The following is a 23,059-nucleotide window of genomic DNA, read 5'->3' as shown; positions in this document are numbered from 1 at the left end:
TGGCCCTATCAGATGGGGGCGGGGGTACCACTAACCCAGGGGTGGGGGGTGGGGGTGGGGGTGAGAAGTAGCAGCAAAGTGCCAGCCTCAGAGGGGATGGTTCTGCCCCTGAGGCAGCTGGGCTCCTGGGGGCCATGCCCTCTGCCCCTCTCCGCCCCCACCTTCATGCGGGCCTCATAATGCAAGCTGGGCAGACCCTGGTCTGACCCTTTTGCTGCAGATGAGTGGGGGTGGGGGGGACAGAGACCCAGAGAGAGCAGCAACCTGCCTGAGGCTGCACAGTCAGCCAGCCTGGGCACCGCTGGGCGGTTTCTGGAGTCAGCCAGTGGGTGCTTGCTGGCCTCCCTATATGACCAGGTCACCCTCATCTGTGCTCTGCCTCTAGCCAGTGGTGATCTTTAGGGGTGGCTCTCAGACCCCTCCTAATGCAGGCCCAAACCTGGCCAGCTGCCTGGGCTCAGCCTGGGCGCTGCTGGGCGGTTTCTGGAGCCAGCCAGTGGGAACCTGCTGGCCATCCCTATGTGACTGGTCACCATGGACCTAGACCCATGCCTGATACAAATGTTCACTGGAATGACTCTTATTATGAGGGACGTGGAGATGATTTTCATCCAACATCAGCTCTTGGTGGGGCTCCTTAGGATCTGGGGCACAGGTATGTCTCCTCTCAAGGACACAAGCACTGAAATAAAGTTGGTGCCGAAAATGGGAAGGCAGTGCTTAACCTCAAGAGGTGAGGTGCTCATGGGGAGATTTCAAGGAGAAAAGGGATCAACCTTTCCTAACCTTGGCAGACACAGAGAACATGAAAGTGTTTTACTATCAGGAGTTCACAAATCTGTGGACAGCACACACCACTGAGGATTCCACATCATCAGGGAGGGCGGATGGGGTGGTGGTCAGGACGTGGACAGGGATGGGGACCAAGTCCTTGCACCCACGGTTCACACAGCTTCACATTGGGAAGGGCTGGGGAGAAGGAACAGATGGGCCCGGGGTGCAGCCCGGCTGTGAGTTCTAGAGAAAGATTGCATAGCTTGTTAAACCTTGTCCTATTTTTGTTTTTCCATTTGCCCTGGGCAACGAGGGTGCCTGCCCAGCACTTGGACAAGTCAGCACCCCAGCCCTGTTAGGGGTTCCTCCTCCCCTCCCACTGGGGCCATTTCTGATGGGGAGAGGACCGGGGAGTAGGGAAGGTGGGGGAACAGAGGGAGGGCCTGTGGAAGGCCCACAGGGGGACTGGGAAGGGCCCTGCTCCTCACATCCCCCCTTCCCTTGTTAAGGATTTTTTTTTTTTTTTTTTTTGCTGAAAGGGCCAAAGAAGTGTTCGTGGGTGTAAACCCCAGAGGCCACAGCTCCGCTCCTGGGGAGCTTGGAGGTCACACTCGTGTGGGCACCGGGCTGGATGGTCGGCTTCTGGTCACTGTCCTCAGATCCGGATGTGGAAAGTGCTGGAAAGAAGGAAAGAGCAAGAGGGGGTGAGCGGCTCTGGACTGGGTGGGTAAAGGTCCTCGCAGAAACCCAACCAGGCCCCACGTCCAACCCCGGACAGTTCCTCCGGGAGAACACAGAGTTCATGAATAATCCACACAAGGGAAGGAAGGCCTGGAGGACCAGCCATGCCTAAGCATCCAACCCCCACACAACCAAAGGGCCCTCAGGTCTTATCTTTCCCCTGAGAGTCTGGCCCTGCTGGGGACAGGGGGCTCACCAGGCACACGCTGAGGGCAGCGGGGCCTGGAGCCTGACCTGCCTCCTGGGCCACATGGGGCCTGCGGCACCAACTGCTCTCAGGAGCAGCAAGGGTGCTCGCTTTGGCAGCACATGTACTAAAAAAAATAGGAGCAGCGAGGGCCCTCAGCCTCATGGGGGCTTGGCTGTGGCCCTCATTGAGGCCCACCCCACCCAAGCCACCCCCTTGGAGCCACACCTGAGGAAGTCCGGGGCCTTGGCAATCATGTCCTCAAAGTCCGCGAAGCCCAGCTTGCCGTCACCGTCGAGATCAGCCTCCTCGATGACCTTGTCGCACACCAGCACCACCTCATCCTCGTCCAGCTCCGACTTGGTGAGCCGGGCCAGTGTCAGCTCCAGGTCCTCCTTGCAGATGAAGTTGTCTGTGTTGAAGTCTGCAGGGAAGGGGTGGGGACACTCAGGCCACTCTCCTCCAAGCTGCTCACACCAGACACCTCCCCATGCACCCTCTGGGGACACTGAATCCTGGTCCTCACAGCCAACCGGGACCAAGGTGGGGCTTACCCACAAGGCACCTCTGAACACCACATTCAACAAACCTACATTCACCATCTGCACAAACCCCCAGCACAACGACAAGCACAGACTTAGTCTGAGACACTTGGAATGTCCAAATCTGAGGCTTCCTGGGAACATAAGATCCAGGCCAAATGGCCCCCCTAGTTTTGCCCCACAGTGGACTCTGTGTTCCCTCTAGAGCTAAAGAAACCAAGGCCCAGACAGGTCAAATGACTGAATCAAGGTCAGATGTCTGCTTGGAGGGGAAGCTGGGATGCTGACCAGGGCCTGGTTGATGCTAAGACCCACATTTTCTAAACTGCACCACGTTGCCTCTGGCCCCTAGCCAGACAAGGCAGTCAGGAGACTCAGAAGGCCCTCAGAGAAAGGCCCCATGCCTGGCTTTTGTGCACAAAGAGCAGGGAACGATTTGATTCTAATCCTTGGCAAAAGGCACTACCACTGCCCACAGCCCAGCAACATGTTCAGAGGGCCGAGCCATGCAGGCTCAAAGAGCGGACTCAAACACCCTTCTGACTGCTTTTCAACCCAACTATCAACTCTTTCTTCGCCTGTGCTGTTTCTTCTACCTGGAGGGCACTTCCCATGTATCTGTGTAGCAGACTCCATCAAGTTTTAGCTCAAACGCCTCCTCCTGGTTGGTTGCGGGCTGGGGTGGGGGTGGGGGGGTGCTTCCTAGACATAAGGGCTCCTCTTGCCAAATGGCCAACCCCCTAGCATCAGTGGGAGTGATGAAGAGCACAACTGCTCATGTAAGCACTTCATGCTCCATCTCATTTAATTTTCACCACAAGCCTTTTCAGTAGGTACAATTAGAATCCCCACTATACAGATAAAGAAACAGGCTTGGAAAGGACAAATGACTTGAGGTCACATCCCTGCTCAGTGTTGGACCCCAGAGTCCAAGCTCCTGTCTGGCAACCTCCATGGTGCATCCCCACACTGGCCTATGAAGGCACCCTGGGGCAGGCACAAGATAGGATACTTCTCTGCCCTCTGGTGGCGCCTCAGCTCTCTGGAGACCGTTCCTGTAGGGTTGGCAAGATGGGGAACCCTGTGCCCATTCTATATGAGGAAACTAAGGCCAAGGGAGTGGGTGATCCTTGCTAGAGGACAGGCCCCAGTTCCCCCCCAGCACCAAACCCCAGGTCCCCTTTCTCCATTCTACACCCCCATCCAGGGCGGCTGGGGAGCACTGGTTCTCCCTTCACCTGTCCCCACGCCTGCCTGGCTGTGTGCCCTGCACTTCCCCTCTCTGGCAGACGGCAGCCTCTCCCAGGAGCAATGTCCTGGGGTCTAGCATTAAGGGGACAATGGGTGGAATCTGAGAGGTTTTTTTACTTGAACCTTGTGGGTGTAGTTTGTGGAGAGTAGACAAGCCTCTGCTGTGCAAATACAATGTGGGTACAGAGATGTATGTAGACGAAAGTTCCCCGAAATAAACAGGACAATTAGACAATTAGAAAATGAAAAAAAAGCCCAGTGGACCCCATTGCCTTGGGATCTCCTGGCTGACCAAAGATGCGGGTGACAGGAGGTTTGTCTGTGGCTCCTCTTTCCCAGGACGGGTTCCAACCCCTCCTTGGGCCTCAGAGTTCCCATCTGAGCACTGTCTGAGGGTTTGACACCAGTCCCAGTCCTCCGCCAGGCTCACCACGTGTGAGCTCCTGCAGTGTGAAGGGCTCTCCTATGGCTGGAGCAGAAGCCAAGGGCTTCGTGGGTGCTCGGCGCCCTCTGGTGGCCAGTGGGACAAGGGGCCCTGGGCTGGGCTGGGGTGAAATGAGGTCACCCTATCTCTGGCAGCAGTTGCTGGAGTCAGGTCGGGGGACCAAGGAGCCTACCTCTCAGCCCAGCCTCACCACCTGCAGAGGCCTCCTCTCCAGAACCCTGGCCTCTGCCAGTCTAGCTCCTCCAGTTCACACCTCCAGGATGCTGAGAGATCTTTCTAGAACACAGGGCTGCCTGGCCTCACCTGAAGCCCCACAGTGACCCCCAAACTCCTTGGCTGGCTCCTCAAAAGCCCAGTCCAGTCACAATGGCCTCTCCAGACTCACACCGTGCTCATCCCACCACGGTCATCTCCCCGTCAGCTCCCCAAGCCCTGTGCGGTGGGCTTCCCTGAGCTCCTTACAGGCGGCTCCCTCTCCCGGGTGTGTCTGCCCGCGCTCTCCTGTGAACGAACTCCAGGCCCTGCTGAGGTCACCACCTGTGAACTCGCCTCATGCTAACTGCCCACTCTCCATCCTCTGATCTCAGGACCCTACAGGTGTCTCTCGGGGACAAGCTGTCCCCTCTGGCCACCGCGCTGGACAAGCACTCTTCAAAGTGTTCTTGGTGGTGTCCCCAGGGTGGGAACCAGCAATAACCAGCGGGCCTATGGAAAGCCACCATCACACACAGCTTCACACCCCTGCTCCAGACCCGGGTTACCGTAGATCTTGAAGGCGTAGCTGGCCTTGAGCTCGCGGGGAGCCGACTCACAGAGCACAGAAAACATGTCAACAAAGTCATTGAAGGTGAGGTTCCCCTCACCATCCTCAGAGAAAGCCTCCACGATCCTTTCCTTGAAGGGATTCTCCTGAAGAAAACAACCACAGCAGTCACCATGGGTGCAGGTTCACTGGGAGGACCCTGGAGCCCATCTGTTATGCCTCTGTGACCTAACCCCTCTGGGCCTCAGTTTCCCCATCTGTAAAATGGGAATAATAATCACACTTACTTAATTAGGTGGCGAGAGGGTTAAATGAGTTAAAAATAAGGTGTTGGTACAAGGCCTGGCACATTATGAGAAAAGCCAGGCTGGATGAGTTATAAGCTGGAATCAAGATAGGTGGAAAAAACAAAAACAACCTCAGATATGCAGATGACATACTAATGACAGAAAGCGAAGAGGAACTAAAGAGCCTCCTGATGAGGGTGAAGGAGGGGAGTGAAAGGCTAAATATTAAAAAAACTAAGATCATGGCATCTGGCCCCAATACTGCATGGCAATTAGAAGGGGGAAAGGTGGAAGTAGTGACAGATTTCCTCTTCTTGGGTTTCAAAATCACTGCAGATGGTGACTGCAGTCATGAAATCAGAAGACAATTGCTTCTTGGCAGGAAAATGATGACAAAGCTAGACAGTGTGTTGAAAAGCAGAGACATTACTCTGACAACAAAGGTCTGGATAGTCAAGGCTAAGGTCTTCCCAATTGTACTGTTATGACAGCTGGACCGTAATGAAGGCAGAATGCCAAAGAATTGATGCCTTTGAACTGTGGTGCTGGAGAAGACTCCTGAAAGTCCCTTGGAAAGCAAGGAGATAAAAGCAATCAAGGGAGATCAATCCTGAATATTCACTGGAAGGACTGATGCTGAAGCTCCAGTATTTTGGTCATCTGATGCAAACAGATGACTCATTAGAAAAATCCCTGATGCTGGGAAGGATTGAGGGCAGAAAGAGAAGAAGGTGTCAGGGGATGAGATGACTGGACAGCATCACCGATGCAATGAACATGAACTGGGGCCAACTCTGGGAGATGATGAGGGACAGGGAGGCCTGGCGTGCTGCAGTCCATGGCATCACAACGAGTCAGACACAACTGGGCAACTTAACAACGGCAGCAACAAGACCCAGCTCTAGGGAGAGCTCTGCAAGTGTCACGTTCTGTTATATTGTTCAGACGAGCAGGGGGAGCTCTGCAAAGCCCAGTGTGCCCACTGGAGGCATCGCCTCTTCCAGCAGGAGCAGGGATTAGTCCCATTACCCAGGGAGTACATGGAGGCTCCTGCCTTGACATGCAAGAGAAGACAATGTTCCTGAGTCCAAACTCATACTGCTCACTGCACAAAAGGCCAGTATATCAACAGATGAGTTACTGGGGCAAGGGCTAGCAACTTTATTCAGAAAAGCAGCAAACTGAGAAGATGGCACTCATGTCCCCAAGAACCATCTTGCCTGAGTTAGAATTCAGGCTCCTTCTACATTAAAGGGGGAGGGAGTAAAGTGAAACATTTCCTGGTTCCCATCAGCCTCCAGAGTGAGTGAAATGAAGTCGCTCAGTTGTGTCCAACTCTTTGCGACCCTGTGGACTGTAGCCTACCAGGCTCCTCTGTCTGTGGGATTTTCCAAGCAAGAGTACTGGAGTTGGTTGCCATTTCCTTCTCCAGGGGATCTTCCTGACCCAGGGATCAAATCCAGGTCTCCTGTATTGTAGGCAGACGCTTTACCTTCTGAGCCACTAGGAAAGTTCAGAGGGGAGGTATTAATTTCTTCCTCCCCGCAGTCATTCACAGGTGGGCCTGGTCAGGATGTTACCTGTGAGCTAAACAAAGATATTTTAGCTTAATGCTCACTACCTGGGAGGCAGGGTTCCCAGAGATGGGCCACTATGTATAATTTAAGCTTAGAGGCAATACCCCTTTAGTGATTAATTTGGAAGAGAATATAGAGGTTGTTCCCTACTGCTACAGCTCTCAGCTCAGACCAAGATCATGGAGGCAGAAGTGGGGCTCCAGGGGTTGGATAACCGAGCCTGGATCAGAGAATCACTCAGATCCCAGGCCAGCAGTCACCCAACTCCTATGAATTTTCCTAGGCCAGCCCACAGGGAGGTGAGAACTTATATCAACGACTCCTTCCTCTGATCCCAGCTCACTCAGGGCCCATCTCTCCTGGAGTTCTCTACCGTAGCTGGGCCACTCCACTCTGTGCCCAGTCCAGCAGAGGGGGCTGAGAGACAACCCCATGGTTCCTCCCAAGTGCCTCCTACCCTCGAATGATCCTCTGAGCCTGGGCTCAAGCCCCAGCTCTAGGCCAGGCTGGCCGCTGGTCCAGGGCTGAGCCTGTGACTTACTATCCCTCAGGACTGAGGTCACAGCCTGGATACAGGCCCCAGGTGGATGCTATGTGGCCCCCAACTGCATACCCTGACCTCAGAGTCACACATATGAGACCTGGAGAGGGGCTATTTGCAAAGACCCACAGCAATGTGCTCTAAAAACCCAAATGCTTTCTTACTGTCGAAGTGCAATTTCTGTGTATTAATAAGTAAGGAACTCGGGAAATGAAACTCTTAAGTCAAGTATATAAACAGTTTAAGACCAGCAGCATCAGCCTTACCTGGAAGCTTGTTAGAAAAACAGGTCCTTGAGCCCCATCCCAGACCTACTGAACCTGGATTGGCATTCTGACAAGATCTCAAGGTGATTCCTGTGCACGTTAAAAGTCTGAGATGGGATGCTATGGATGACTGTGCTGTGAGAGACTACAGCCACGCGAGGAGGAGGCTGGAAAAAAATTACCATCAAAAGCAGACACACACAAGGTCTGCGAAGGACAGCAGCTGGGCCGCCTAACAAAGGGGTGAGCAGGTGAGTGCAGGCTAACAGCCTGCCGACCAGGGGGCAGCACTAGTCACAGCACCATGACGGAGTCCCGCACATGTGACCCATTTACTCAGAGTGCAGATGAGGAAACTGAGGCACGGCGGGGGGTTCAACTCAGGTCTAGGTGGCTCCGCGGCCCCGCCATCCGGAGGGGCACACTCCCCCAGCCCCCAGCCCCCCTGCCCAGCCTCCTCTGGCTCCTCCCAAGCTCTGCCTGGCAGCGGCGGCTGCTCAAGTACCCGGAGCTCCGGCATCTGGATGATGAGGCTCATGGGCACGTGGACAATGGGGCTCTTCCTGTAGTCCATCGGGACGAGGTTGGGGGCCAGCTCATAGAACCGCGCATGGAGCCTGCAGGGGAAGCACAGAGAAGGGGCTGGAGGGGACGCAGGCCCCAGGGCCCTCAGAGGCCCAGTGCTGCCCTGCCTGCACCCTACCTCCCATGCTGGGGACCCCCTGTGGCCAGGAGCCTAGGGAGACCATCTCCTCCACCCATGGGGTATGGCATCTGTGAGGAGGGCAAGTTCTGCCCAGAAACCCTCACATCCCGGGAAGCCCCTGAGCCTGGGCCACCCACAGCCTCTCTCCAGCTGGGAGCTGTTGGGATGGAGCCCACTGCCCTGGGCCTGGCCCTCCTTGCTGACAGGTCGGGTCCCCAGCTCCCTCCCATCCTCCCGTCTGGCTGAGGAGTCCCTGGAACACAAGCCCACCTCCATGTTGCGTGGAACTTCAGGGTGCTGCCAGATGGGGGGATAAGTGTCAGGGGCATTGACTGGGGGGCCGTGGTAGGTAACCTGCCCAAGGTGAGGCCAGGGTTGCAGGGGCCTGGATTGAAGGGGCCCATATCTCCTGGGGCCCATCTGCCCTGCTACCCCCAAAGCCAGAGCAACCCTGGTCTTCTTCTAAGCAGCCTGACCCAGTGACACACTCCTAAGCCCATCCTTAGCAGGCCCTTCAGCATAGCCACCCAGTCCCCCACCAGGTTCCACCCAACTCTTGTCGCCCGGCTGCCCGGCCCTCTCCATCAGAGCAGGTAACTGCCTGCCCAGCTCACACACCCGATGTCAGCTACTGGTTAGCAAGTGCTCACTCGGTGCCCAGCTCGGGATTAATCCTGTGTGCACTGCTCTACAGTAAGTCCCCAACACACGAACCTTCAAGTTGCGAACTTTTATAGACACGAATGTGTGTTCCCACGTCCAATCACCTAAGTCAGTTCACGAGACTGCCGTATATTGTCACACACGTGCATCTCCTGCAAGTGGTTGTATGTTTGTGTCCTTTACTGTACAGTACCGTATAGAGTACACAAGTACAGAATCTACGTCAAGCCAGGTCTGCAAAAGGATGGACCTCACTGAACTCCTTGCTGTGCGACAAGACTCATTCCGATGCTGATGAAGGCCTGATAGAATGGAGGCCCAAAGAGAGGATGGAGAGAGACAAAAGGACAGAGAAACTGAAGAACCGGAGAGATTCATGACACAAGGAAATGGCAAGGGGATTTTCTTTATTTGAGGAGGCACTGTTGGCTGCTGAGGCACAGGACCCGATGTAGAAAGTACAGCAAGGTTGCGGCAGCTGTTCACAACGCAATCTGGTGCTACGGTGTCATGAGAAAAAAAGAGCTACTGCTCAGACATCACTGGATTGTTTTTCAAGAGGGTAGATAAAACCGAATCAGCTAGGAACAAAACCATCCGTGCCATCAGCATCAGGTATGAGTGAGGCTGCAGTTTGCCCTCCACCTCCTATTGCTGACGACCCTTCAGCTCTGCCATCTCCCACCTCCTCTCTCTCCTCCGGTCAGTGACTCTTCTCACCTGTTCGCTTGATGTGTGCGAACTGTGCGTGCCCTGTGTGCCAGCTATTGTACCATGCTACTGTACTTTTCAAGGTGCTGTACTGTAAGGTTAAAAATGTCTTATTTTCTGTATGTATTATTTGTGTGAAAAGTATTATAAAGTTATTATAGTACAGTACTACATAGCCAATTGTTGGCTGGGTACCTTTTTTGCTCTCACTTTTGGCATCGAGGAAAAATCAGCCCTATTTTATACTGTCCCCAAACAAGGAACCAGGGCTCTGATCACCATTTATGTGTCTAGTATCATCTGCTTTTGAGGGGACCATCACATTTCCCACTTGACCCAGGCATTTAGGATGTGATGCGGTGTTTCTGGGGGTTGGCTTACACCTCCAGAATTACGTGGGGTGGCTGCAGCAGGAGTATGAAGTCAGACTGAGGCTGGAGCCCTGCCTAATCCTCTCATTAGCTGCATGGCCTTGGGCAAGCGGGTTAACCCCCTGGAGAACAGATTTCCAAATCACTAAAATGGGGATTGTGCTACCCTTCTCACGCCTGTGGGGATTAAAAAGGATGGTGTTAGTAAAACCACCTTGCCTCAACAGATAGCTATTAGCACACTGCCTGCCATGTCAGCGGCTACCTGGAAAGGGGGGATTTGGGAGAAGGTCTCTGGGCACTGGTGGAGTTGAGGAGGTGTCTTCTGGGGTGAGAAGGCCAGCTTCTGCCCCGGGACATGGATCTGTTCTGATTCCATGACTAAAGTGATACTGGATTTTTTTTAAAAGAAAACTCAAGGAGAATTTGTAAAGATGAATCATTGCGGGAGAAACTCCAAAACTGTCACAGAACTGCATTCCTGTCACCTGTCCTCCCAATGAAGGGCACTACTGAATTCAAGATGTACATATCAGTTCCCTCCTAAGTCCCAGGAGTAGAAACGATAACCTATGCTTGATATCTATGCAACTTGAGCTGGTCCAGGGTGTGAGGCAAAAAAGCAAAGGCCTCCCAGTTTGTTTTAGGAAGTTAATAATGCTGTATGACCCTTACACATACAGACGCAATAGTCTTATAAAATAACATCAGTAAATCAGGTCCAACAGCATTTGAAAGAATAGTACATTGGGACCAAGCAGGATCTATTCCAGGAATGCCAGGAAGGATCAATGTTTGGAAATCTGTGACTACAAACTGTATTAATAGGCAGCAAACAAATATTTCAATCAACTTGATGGCTGCATTTTTGATGAGATGACTGTATGGACACAGACAAACATCTGAAGAGCATATACCACATGTTTACCCTGATGGGCCCTGTGAGGCAGGAGCAGAGTGATAAGAGAGAGGCCAGCTTTCACTTACCACTTTACCTACTTGTGAACTGCCTCAATTTTTAGAGTATTTATTAATAAAAAGTATTTTTAAGGTACATATTAATTTTCATCAATAAAAAAATTAAAATCCTTGGGACTTCCCTGCTAGTCCAGTAGATAGGGCTCAGTGCGTTTACTGCCAAGGACCCAGGTTCAATCCCTGGTCAGGGAACCAAGATCCTGCAAGCCACGTGGCATAACCAAAATAAAAACTTTAAAAATCTTAGTCAAACATAAACAAAAAGATGCTCTCTATCTCAAATCAACACCCAACATTATACTTAAATGACAAAGTCCTATAAACATTCCCATATAAGTGGGGTTCCTAACCATCACCACTGGGGCCTCTCTGGTGGCTGAGCGGTAAAGAATCTACCTGCAATGCAGGAGATACAGGTTCAATCCTTGGGTCAGGAAGACCTCCTGGAGAAGGAAATGGCAAGAATACTCCAGTATTCTTGCCTGGGAAATCTGACAGAGGAGCCTGGTGGGCTATAGTCCATGGGGTCGTGAAAGAGTCAGATGTGACTTAGCAACTAAACAACAACACCATCACCATTATATAACATTTCCCCCGGGCGTGCCAGTCAATGTAATTAGTCGGGAAAATAAAATAGTGTGCTTAAACTTTGGAGAGGAGGAGGCGCATTATTATTTGCTGGAAAACCAAGAATAACCAGTTTAAAAACTATTTGAATGAGAAACAGCTCAATAGCTCTTCTGTGTGATAGTTTTTCTATCAGTATTCATCTATTCAAAAAAACTATATAAAAAAGATCTGATTCACAATACAACCCCCCCAAAAACTCAAAACAACTACACAAAAATAATATGAAATGTGCACAAAGTAAACCATGGAACTTTACCAAAGGATGTAAAATAGGGAGTTAGATAACTTTCCTGATTGTAAAAAGGCTTATTACTATAAGGATGGCAATCTTCTCTTCATTTTCCTATAAAATGAATACAGTTAATTGAAATCTGCAAAATATTTGAGAACTTGTCAGCCTGATTCAAAAGTTTGTTCAGAAGAATAAACGTAGGAGAGTTGTGGGGAGACCATGAAGAAAGAGTAATTCGGCAGATGTTTGCCCCATTGGATGTGAAAACTGTTTAAAGCTACAGTAAATAAAACTGTATGGAACAGACACTGGTATAGAAGAGGCAACCCAAATACAGTATAAATGAGATTAGTCCATGACAAACATTATTTGAAATTAGTGAGGAGAAGATGAATTCTTCTGGAAGTCACAGATGGGTTGGTGGTCCACACTCATGACTAGCTTTCATGTAAAATAATGGTTTAAAATTTAGTTGATAACACTTACAAATTAAACTTACATGACAAACCTTGATTCCCTGATCACACTGAGGCTTAATTTCCCCAAGGTCACAACCAGTTGGGGCTTAGGAAGAGCTTTTCTGCAGATCCTGGTCCTAAAACATTCCCAGCAGAGTACACAGGTTCATTTCGTTGCAGTGCATGTTGGCCCAGGCAGGCAGCAAAGTTTGAGACCCTTGGGATATTCAGTAAATGATTTGGGGACAGAAGACAAGAAAGACGTAACAGCCAGTGTGACTGAGGAAGCAGGGAAAAGCGAACTTAGGTGTGGCTGCTACTGAGCAATTAGAAATAAAAATCAAAAGCCTGAAAAATATCCACATATTTTGATCCAGAAGTCTATTAGAAATGTACCCTAGGGAAATAATCCCAGTGGTGTGGGTTATATGTTAAGGTGTCCCAAGAATGTGCCCTACCGTGCTAATCATAACAGTGAAACTTTGCAAACCTGTATGTCCAACTAAATGAACTGAAGAGGTGGTGAGATCATTTTTTAAATCTTATCTATCTTCACAAGTCGCCTAAAAGGAAAAGAAATTTAAAGCGGATTACAGAACAACCTGATCAAAATTTCCAATAAACACACACACAAAGGGAAGCTACTTGTACACTATGTACCTAAAGATCAAATATATCAAAATGATAGTAGCTGTTATTTCTGGGTGGCAGTATTGCAGATAATCTTTTGTTTTCTCTTGACCAGCTTTATTTTCTAATTTTCTACCGTCATCACATAGCACAGGTGCAATAAAAATTAAAAGTAACTGAAACAAATCACGCAGAGTTTTTAAATGGTTGAGAAAATAAAACAGAGGATAAAGTAACCATAGGCAAGCACCCCAGGTGCCAGCTGGGTCTCTGTGCTCAGGAGCACCGGCTACCTGGAGGCTGGGGGAACCACCTACGGCGAACAAGGTGGCTGAAGGTGGGGCTGCCCACTCAGGCTCAGCATCGGGGTGGAGGAGCTGTGCCCTGGGGAGCAACTGGATCCACCCTGGGGTGGGGGAGTTGTGCATGTGAGTAGGGAGGAGCGGGGGAGGGGAGAATTCCCTGATGGGTATCTGAGACTCGGTATCACTGACCCGAGGCTGCCAGAGAGCTTGGTCTCAAGCTGCAAAGAAGAACCTGCTGCTCACATTTCCTCCTTGCCATCTGGTCGCTACTCAGGGTGCAGCTCACCCAGAAACCCATCCAGGTGGGGGTGGGAATATAGCGCTGGAAGGCCCCTGGGAGGAGGGCCCTGGGCCTCGCTCGGCCGCTGGCCTGGCTTGGTGTTGCTGGCCAGGGTCTCGCTCCGTGTTCCCTGGACCTGAAATGGGAACAGTGTGCCTGGCAGGGGTGGTCAGTCACACCGGTTCTTGCCGGGGCTCAGAGAGAAGGCTGGAGAAAAGCCAGGAGACTGAAACTGGAATTGAGCCACTGTGGCCACGCCTGGACACATAATCCCACACGCTGCCCGGCCTTACTGCCCTTCCTGAGGGGGACAGGTGGGCGACAAAACTCCAAGCAGCCTGTGTTATGTTGAACAACGCTGTCACCCCTGCCCTCCCAGACACTGGGGCCCATGGACAAACAGCGCCGGGGGCACTCTCATCCCCACGCCACAGAGGTGGCAACTGAGACACGGCAGGTGCCACACAGTCGGACCAGATCACAGGGTTCCTGCTCCCAGGGCTTCACCCCTCCTCCACCCCACTTGACCAAACTCTGCAGAAAAAGCACCAGGTCTGGTCCGCTGTGAGTGCTAACACAGAGGTGAGGCCAGAAGGAACCAGAGACAGAGCAGGTAGTGCGGGACTCAGCGAGGGTGTCCAGGTACCAGAAAGGGTCCTTTCCCCACCTGATGGACCCAGGCCTGGGTTGAACTGCAGAGGCTGGTACAGAAGGATGCAGAGCTGGGTGGGTCAGGGCTGTGGGGAGCCAGGAGATCTCCTACCCCTGCTCAGACCACCTACCTGCCTGAGATTGACCATCTGCCAATACAGCAGGGTCCCCCCACAAAAGCCCATCAGGTTGAATCCAATTCTTGGCCTGGCCTGTGAACCACCCTCTTGCCCCGGGCAACCCTGCTACTCAGTGAGACCGCTGTGGATGGGGAAGGTAGAAGCAGGTCTGTGCCCCCGAGCCCACTGCTCCTAGCCTGGAATGTTCTCCCCTTGGCCAACTCTACCTATCCTTCATCCACACAATCTTCAAGTGCTTCCTGGTGCCGTGCCCAATGCCAGGTGTGAGGAGCCTGCATCCCGAATGACTGCAAGTACGGGGGGGAACTGGGACCGGAGCCATGAGCCCACAGAGCTGCCTAAGAGGCTTGCAAAAGCAGTTGGGGGAAGGTAGCTGGGAGCTCACAGAGCAGATGACTCTGGAGTGAGTCTTGAAGGATGTGCAGGAACACAGCGGGGCAGCCTGTGCAAAGGCCTAGGGACAAGCTTTTGTTGCCCGAACAAAAATGGTGGTGGGCCTCACAGGATGAGCAGCCTGGGCCTGGCATCTACAGAGGTGGGGGGTGAGGATGGTGGGAGCTCCCTGCAACAGAGGATTAATGTGGTGAGGCTTAAATGAGGATCTGTGTCAAGAACTCTCAAAGGTAAGAGGTGCCACTGGAAGGGCTAGGGTGACCACTGTGTTGTTCTGAGAACCATCTGTCCGGATGGGAACCCCAACCCACACATCACTTAAGCTACAGACCAAATTCCATTATCAAAACACACACCCTGGCATTCCTCCTCTCAGCCATGCTATGAGGAGAGGTATCATTAACCCCATTTTATAGAAGAATCAGAGGCTCAGCAAGGCTCCAAGTTTGTCTGAGGCCAGAGCTGGGAAGTGGAGCCCAGGTTTTCGCTGATGCCAAGGTCTGAGGGCTTTGCCCCTGACCCTGCTTCTCCAAGGTGGTAGGAGTGGGTATCCCCACCTACCCAGGGGACAAGCTGGAAAAGCAGCCTGGGTAAAGGAAGGAACGAGGGACACTGTCTGAGCAGAGTGGTCATGGCAATGACAGACCATATCTCCCTCAGGTAGTATAACAGGATCGAGCCCCAGCCTGCCCATCGACCTCCGAGGAAAGCAGTCCTGAGACCATGCTGGCTTACAGTGCTACCTAACACTCCAGGCAGGGGGGCCTGGTAAGGCCTGTGGGACCAGGTTTCCTGGAATTCTATGAGTCCTGCCCTCCATCTGGTCCTGGAGCTCTGAGGCTGCCAACAACCTTCATCTCTCCTGTCTAGGCCCAACCCACCCCCAAAGAAAGGGACTGTCCTAGAAAGAGACTCTCAGTTGTCAGCTCAAGGGCAGTGAGGGCATCCTGCCATGCCCCTGACTTCTGGACCTCCCAGGGATGGAAGGACATCAGAGCCTGAGCGTGGGGGCTCTTAAGAAGCCCCGTCTAATGACAGGGACCTCCTAGTCGGGTAGGTCTCAGGGGGCAGTGAAATAGCAAGGAGCCTGGAGTCAGAGGCCAGGTCTTCAGTCCCTGGCTGGGAGACTTTAGCCAAGCTGCTCAGCCCCATCTGTAAAGTGAGGATAAAAGGATTCTCCTGTTACAAGGGCACAGTGAGGATTAAGTGAACATCTTCCTGAAACCGCCCACCATGGAGCCTGGCACGCACTCGGTAGACGTTCCATTCCTGGCAGAAGGATGTGGACCAGTTCCTGAGTTCACACAGCAGCCCACACGAGGCTGCTGCTGGAGGCGGAAAAGCTCATCCCCAGCTTGGACGGACCCTGCACACCCCCCCACACCCCCCACCCTCAGGGCGGCCGGCCCCACCCCTGCCCCTGCCCCCAGAGGGGTGAACAAGAACCACACTTACTTGAGGATGTCCTTCTTATTGAAGAAGGTGCAGTCCTGTGAAAGGAAAACACACATACAGTCGGCTGTATGGGCCCCGGGTCCCTTCCTTCCTTGCTCAGAGCCGCATCGGCACAGCCACCAGCCCTGCTGCCCCGGCCCATGGAGGGGAGCAGTCTAGTGGGGCCAGAAACCACCTCCTGAAGCTTCTGACCTGAGCTAGGGAGTTGAGCGCATGCCGTTGCGGGGCTGGGAGGCACACATTGGGGTAGGGCATTTGGGGGGCCGATGGAGAGTTCCGAGGTGGATGCCATTGATTTGAGGGGCCGGGGGAGAGCCTGTGGGAGAGGGGAGTGGCCGGGAGATGCTCAGGAGACAAAACAGGAGTGAGGACCGCCACGGCATCCCACTGCCCAGCTGCAGGGGCCACATCCACGTGGCAGCCCCTGAGGATGGTGCCTTGAGGAGCAGTGGGTGGTGTGTGTCCTGAGGGGCCGCGGGCAGTAGCCCCCTGCTCAGAGACTGAGAGTTCCAGGCACAAAGACTGGGGAAGCCCCAGCATCTACCTGCATCTGTAGCCACAGGCACAGCTGAGGCCAGAGAAGGCAGTGGAGAGGCTGGCGTGCGGGGGAGGAGGGCAGGGAGGAGCTGGGAGCATCTGGACGGAGGCTGGGGTGGAGGTTTCCCCAGGTAGGCATGACTCAGGGTGGGGGCAGGACTAGGTCCAGAGGTCACCCAGATTTTAAACTCTTCTTGGGGGTCCTGCCTTTGTCTGGATAACCTGACCCCACAGTCACACCCCTGTCCACAGCCCAGCCTGCCTGGGCTACTATGCCAGCCTGGTGGGAAGTATGGAGGGGAAAAGCACCCAGCACTTCGTAAAACACCCAACCATGAAAGGCTTTTGTGCTTATCCTCTGCCGTCTGGCTCCTCTGCCTTGACCTGTTGTTGGAGCGTGAGGGAGCCCAGAGCCGGCGGGGCCTCCTGGGTAAGCTGACCACAGCTGGCTCTGACGAGGGGCTAACAGCCACAGCCCAGGCGTGCAGACAGCCGGGCTTGCACTGGGAGAGACCTGGAGCCCTGGGCCCTGGGGCAACTGTACAGCACATCGAGAAGGACCCAAGGAAGCAGACCCACAGGAGGCACATATAGGGTTTCCAGTGGGCGCCTGAAGGAGCCGAAAAGGGAGGGTTGGTGGTAATTTCCAGGCCCCACATGTCTGTCCTGAGCTCACTGCTGCTCTGCAGGAGTTACACTGAGGACCCTCATGCTGCCTGGCCCTTCTGAGAAACACAGGAGCTTCTGCTGGGGAGGTAAGGCTTTGCTTTCAGTGATAGCTCCTCTGTAGGGTATAGAAGAGGCTCAGGCTGGGGCGGCAATGCCCCCTCCGCACCCCACGGGGGCAGAGAATTCCCTGCCCCACAGGCCTAAGACTCAGACAGGATGAAAACTGTATGGGCTGATTTCTCAGGAGACCCCAGAAACCTGAAACAGGCAGCAAAGGCCACCCAGCTGGGTCTTCCAAGTACATACTTCTCTCAGCCCCACGGCTGCTTCTATGGCCTGAAGCTGCCCAGTGAGAAGGGTCAAGGTGCTTCCAATCAGCATGGTGGGGATATCAGGGATGAATGTGGAAGAGGTCCCGGTTCTGTTCTCTCTTCCCCTGCCTATCCTCTTCCCCCTCCCTTCCCCTCTCTTTTCTCCTCTCTCCGATCCCCTGGGTTGCAAAGGAAGTATCTGCGTTTCGATGTGTGAGTTTTATTGGCAACAGATGGGAAAGCTTCTCACATGACCCTAGTCCCTTATTGCAACTACTTCCATCTGTCCACATCAATGGTCCTCAAGATGTGGTTCCTGGACCAGCCACATCACCATCACCTGGGGACTTAGTGGAAATTTATATTCTTGGGCTTCTCTCCAGACCTACAGTCAGCAACTTTGGGAGGGTGGGGCCCAAAAATCTGCATTTAGAAAAGTTTCTTCTCATGATGCTGATGCTTGCTAAAGTGTGAGGGCCTCTGCTCTAGACCAGAATCACTTGGGGACTGCTTAACTCCCTGCGTCCTCTCCCATCACCACCAACAGACCCCAGATCAATTACGACAGAGTCCCTGAGGGTGGATCTGGGCACCAGCGGTTTTCAAAGTCATCAGGTGACTGTAACGTGCAGCTGAGAACCACACCACAACCAGTCCGTGATTATCACGGGCTGGTCAGTAGGCACTCTGAATATCCAGTCTTGTTTAGTTCTCATCACTAGCATACATGGGGTGGGGAGTGAGGCATTACCTCCCCATTTTGTAGATGGGAAAACTGAGGTTCAGCAAAGTTGAAGAGCTTGCCTGAAGTCGCACACACAGACCAGAGGGCTGGGCTGGAACTCAGGCATATGTGCTTCTTGACCACTGCCCGCTGACAGGAAACAGAACCGCAGTCCACCCAGGGCAGTCCGACACCCACCACTCCATCTCCTGCTTCCGCTGTTTATTCCCATATGATACACGGTGCATGCGCAATACAGACTGGGGGGATGAATGACCAGAGTTTTCCACATAAACCTTCCTTCCACAGCAGTTACATTAGCAATTCGCTGGCTGGGGAATATCTCACTGAAGGTATCGGCCCTCCTTCACCTAACCTTTCTCCTCTCTCTGAACATTTAGACACGGCCATTTCTAGGTTTTTAACATTACCAATAAAGCTGCCATGAACCTGTTCACTGAGTGATGTTTTGCTTTTTCGTCTGTTGACTTACTTCCCTGGAACTCATCCCAGGGAGGCAGCTCATGGAGGAGGAACATGACAGGTGCCTTAAAAGCTGCTCAGGGCTCTGAGCATTCTGGCAGCGGAAAAGGGTTAATAGTCAGATTCAACTTCTCATCTTGCTTTGGATCCTTAGGCAAATCAGTCTCCTTTTGGAACCTCAGTGTCTGCGTCTGTAAAATGGGATACTGACTCTCTGAAAGGGCCAGTGAGAGAAGCAAATAAGCTAAGGTGCAGGACACAGGCCACAGTTTATGGGGCTTCCCTCCCCATTTTGGACACTCCATCCAGCGTCCCATGTCCCAAAGGCATCCTTTCAGAGCTCTGTGTCTGTTCTCATCCTGAAGAAAAAACACAAACCCTGCCCACCTTCATCTGCTCAGCTACCCAAGGAGTTAGAGCCCCAGGTCTGCAGGAACTCTTCCTCATACTCCATGAGAACAAATGTCACTGCTTGGCCCCTGCCAGTTCACAGGGATAGGTCTTCAGGGAAGAGGTCCAGCTCAGGTTAGGGTCACAAAGGGTAGGAGTGAGGGATGGAGGGGCCTAATTCGGCGAGGTGGGCCCTCAGAAGTCTGGCAGCAGAAGACAGGGCAGGCTGGGTTTTTATAGCAGAAGGGCAAATGTTACTGCAGTTAAGGCTGGAGCTCCTCCTCCAAGCACATGTTCACGCTGCTCTCCTAACTGGAGAGCCTTCCCCACCTTGCCCAGCTTGCCCAAATCCTTTCCATGTTCCAAAGCTCAACTCAGGAGTGCTTTGCCCAGGTAGCCTCCCTGCTGTGGTCCCGAGCCAAGCCACAGCCAGCCCCAGCTGCAGTGGGTTCTCCACAGGGCTCTGCCATCGTAAGCCTGGGCACCGCCCAGCCGACCACCACACAGCTCAGCTGATCCCCACAAGAACCCTTGACACGAGCACTGCAGAGCTGGTATCATTCCCATTTGAGAGCTGCAGACACGGTGCCCCAGAAGAGGACGGTGGCTTACTAAAGTGGACAGAACTACAGCCCCTCCATGACTTCAAGCCAGGATCTCAGAATCCCTGAAGTTCCTTCCCTTCCTTAGAGCTGTGCTTTAGCCAGTTTTCATCCATCCATCCATTCATTCAATGCTCTCCACAGCCTTTTCTGTACCTGAGCGGGGGACACACAGGAAACGGGATGGAGAGTGAACACTGATGACTGGGTATAAACCATTCTGTGGCCACAAGAAGGACTGGGGGGAAGGCATCAGGGAGCCTGTCTCCCAAGGGCGAGGCCTGGCATGGACAGAAAGATGGGCCAGACTGGGCTGGTGAAGAAGTGAGGGGATGGTGCCAGGAGAACACGGCCAGAGGTAAGGCCATGCTTGGCTAGAAGCCCTTGGGTGTGCCTGGAGCTTGGGGTGCCAGGGGAGGGGTGAAGAATGAGGTTGGGGGCTGGCCGGGGTGAGCTCTGCTCTGCACTCTGTTTAGGCTATCACCCCAAGACACTGCGAAATTCCAGGGGGAGGAGAGGGTCACACCCATGTTTTAGGAAGATCCAGCACATCCTTGACCCTGCACTTCTGCTCCAGGCATGCAGACCGAGAGATGGACAGCTCCCTAGGGCCTCCCACGGCAGCAGAAGGTTGGATAATTTGCGTACAGTGCAACTCTGGGCCCAGGAATTCTTTTTTAAAGAAAAACTTGCTTTACAATGGGGATGCATGCTGTGTCTGCTGAAAGAAAATGAGAAGGAGGGAAGGGAATGGAGTAAGGAACTGAGGGATTGTGGTAGCAGCGTGTGGATGGAAATTACATCTTCAGTTCACCTGAGATTGAGAGGCCTGGCCCCTTTCCGGCTGTGGAGATGGAGGAGGGGATCCCCAGGTGAGCCCCCAAAGAGGCTGAGTCACAGGACTTGTTCTTGACTGAAAACATGGGCCACAGCAGAGCAAAGTGTCAGACCAGCTGGAGGAGCAGTGGCGGGTCCTGGGGAAGGCAGTGGGCCCTTGGCAGTTTGAGGGGTCGGTGGAGAGGGTGGGGGGGTGGGTTGGACCTGGAAGGTGGAGAGGTGGTCTGGGGAGACACCTGAACTCTGGGGATCTGGGCTGGGGAAGAGGGCAGGAAACACTGGGGATCAGCTGAGGGAGGCGTGGCTGTTACTCGGGGTCACCCCCAGCCAGCCCTGGCTGGCCCTGGCTGGCCCTGGCCGGCTGCAGAGTCTCAGAGAGGGAGACGCGGGGCTCTCCGGTTTCACAGCTCTCCCTTTTCCCACCGAGCTCAGCCTCTGGCAAAGGATCAGAACCCAGCACTGGGCCTGACTCTGAAGGGTAACTCAACGCCAGGCTGGACTGAGTGGGAACCACTCCCCACCCCCGTGAGGGGACTCTTCTGAGCATGGTCTACCTGCTTGCTTGGCCCCACCTGCAGGTCTTTACCCAAGCGGTCCCCTTGGCCTGGAAGGCCTCTTCCGGGACCCTGATGAGCAAAATCCTACCGATCTTTCAAGGGTCTGTGCAAGTGCTGTCTTATTTCCAGACCTACCATTCAAAGCAAAGCTGCCCTTCCCTCCAGGTCTCCCACTGCCCCCTAGAGCCCTCCGCTAGAGCACACTCACCGCCTGCCTTTCTCTGGAGGTGAGGGTCTGTTTCTGCAGACAGCGAGGGTCTTAAGGACAAAGAGTACACACAGCCCCCAGCCCCAACAAAAGGATTGAGCCTTGAATTCACCAGTCAAATGGATGCATAGAGAGCATCCATTACAGCACTGGGTACACCAAAGGCACTCCACCGATGTGGCACCCCCCACTCCTTCTCAGGGCCTCATGTGGAGCTGAGAAAGTACTGTTATTGACAATCAGCGCTTGCAGGAGCAAAAGGGGTGCCCACATCAGAGGACCCATACTTCAAGCTTGATTCTGAATTGTTCACGAACGCAAGGGGCAGCCATGGAGAGACCCTGCTGATGTTCATCTCACCCAGGCATGGTCCACACAGGCCACAATACTGTCTAGACCCCTCTGGTTGGCAGAGCCTGGAAAGAATCATCAGAGTTGGGCCTGGGAGGATAAGCGAGATCATTTGAAGACTGAGGAGCAGCATCCCTCAGAGAATGGGCAAAAAGAGTGAGGAAAGAGCCCGGTGTGTCAAGGGAAGGAGGATAGTTCTGCAGGGGCTGCAGCGCATGGGGCAGGAAAGGAGCCTCGACAGGCTGGCCAGGGCTCTGGGCAAGTCAGGAGTTCAGGCTCCATCCTGCAACCACAGTAAAGTTTGCACATGGGTGGGAGGGTACTGGGATCTGATCTGGACAGTTCCCTAACATTGGAAGCAGGGGGACCTAGGAGGATCTAAAGGGGTGGTTGCTGGGGCCTAAGGGAGCTTGGAGAAGTGACCATATAAGACTGGTACCTGGCTTGCCTTCTTGCACCAATTACTTCCATGCTGGGGCCAGAGGGAAAGACCCCAATGGGTAACAAGACATCCCCAACCCAGAATCGCATTTGGGGACTGACGTGCTTCACTTCCAACCCAGTTCATTTTTGCTGTACAGACTCACTCCCTTCGGCGGCTTCCCGGGTTTTGAGGGGTGGGGGAGTCCTCTCCCCAGCCCACGTTTTAGGACTGCATCTCAGCGCCAGTGTAGGCTCTGGGATGAGTGGTCGGGTAGGGGTTTGGGTCCAGATTGGGGCCAAGAACAAGAAGTCTGAATGAGAGAGAGAGGAAAGGGGAGCAGAAAGAGACACGCCTGCGAGAATCTTCTAACTGGAAAGCTCTCTCATTCCTCTGGTGGGGAAACTGAGGTTTGAAGTCACCGGCCCAAGGTCACGCGTCGAGCTGAAGGCAGAAGCAAGGTTTAAACCTGGTGAACCAGCTCTCGGGAGGCCTCGGCAAGCGACAGGAAAAAGCAGGGAGGGAGACGAAGGACGCCGCTTCGGGATCCGGGGGTGGCCGGACTCACCTGGTAGTTGTCCAGCTGCTCTTCCGTGAAGATGGTCTGCTTGTTCCCCATGGTGGCCGCGGCGCCGTCGCTCGCCCACCCGGGCGCTGCCTCCCATCCGCGGCCGCCGGAGCCCCGCGGCGGGCAGCTTCCGACGGCCGCCGGACCCGCCGCCCCGCCCCGCCGCGCCGCGCCGCGCCGCGCCCGCAGCCCACCGGAGGGGGCGGGGCGGGGGCCTGGAAGGCGGGGAAGCGGACCCGGAGCGCGGCGACTCCGCCCCGCGGCCGGGAGAGGGCGGGCGCCGGGCTCCCGGCTGCCGCGCGCCCCGGGTCCGCCAGGGGGCGGCCTGGCCTCGGGAGGCGCTGCCCGGCCCGTCTGGCGCCCGCGCCCGCGCCGGCTGGGCGAACCCGGGAACTTCCGGCCGCCGGGAGGCCAGGGGGCGCGG

General features: G+C 53.9%; 1 protein-coding gene across 3 annotated transcripts; it reads right to left on the bottom strand.

Annotated features, from left to right (window-relative positions):
* Positions 1-801: 801 nt before the first annotated feature.
* On the bottom strand, positions 802-22,824 carry CIB2 (calcium and integrin binding family member 2). 3 transcript variants are annotated; one of them, XM_043490276.1, is made up of 7 exons: positions 22,636-22,742; positions 15,978-16,012; positions 12,614-12,686; positions 7,880-7,991; positions 4,702-4,849; positions 1,931-2,126; positions 802-1,451 (listed from the first exon to the last, which is right to left on the bottom strand). In XM_043490276.1, exons 4-7 carry the CDS (start codon positions 7,946-7,948, stop codon positions 1,430-1,432), a joined length of 435 nt encoding a protein of 144 aa, XP_043346211.1. In that variant the 5' UTR covers positions 7,949-7,991; positions 12,614-12,686; positions 15,978-16,012; positions 22,636-22,742; the 3' UTR covers positions 802-1,429. The 3 variants fall into 3 exon arrangements, with proteins under 3 accessions (XP_043346211.1, XP_043346210.1, XP_043346212.1); XM_043490275.1 differs by lacking the exon at positions 12,614-12,686 and having other exon boundaries at positions 22,636-22,814; XM_043490277.1 differs by lacking the exons at positions 12,614-12,686; positions 15,978-16,012 and having other exon boundaries at positions 22,636-22,824.
* Positions 22,825-23,059: the final 235 nt, after the last annotated feature.

This window comes from Cervus canadensis, chromosome 17 (assembly GCF_019320065.1).
Source record: "Cervus canadensis isolate Bull #8, Minnesota chromosome 17, ASM1932006v1, whole genome shotgun sequence".
Taxonomy (NCBI): domain Eukaryota; kingdom Metazoa; phylum Chordata; class Mammalia; order Artiodactyla; family Cervidae; genus Cervus; species Cervus canadensis.
The sequence above is the reverse complement of the archived record's forward strand: the minus strand, read 5'-3'. Positions and strand labels throughout refer to the sequence as shown.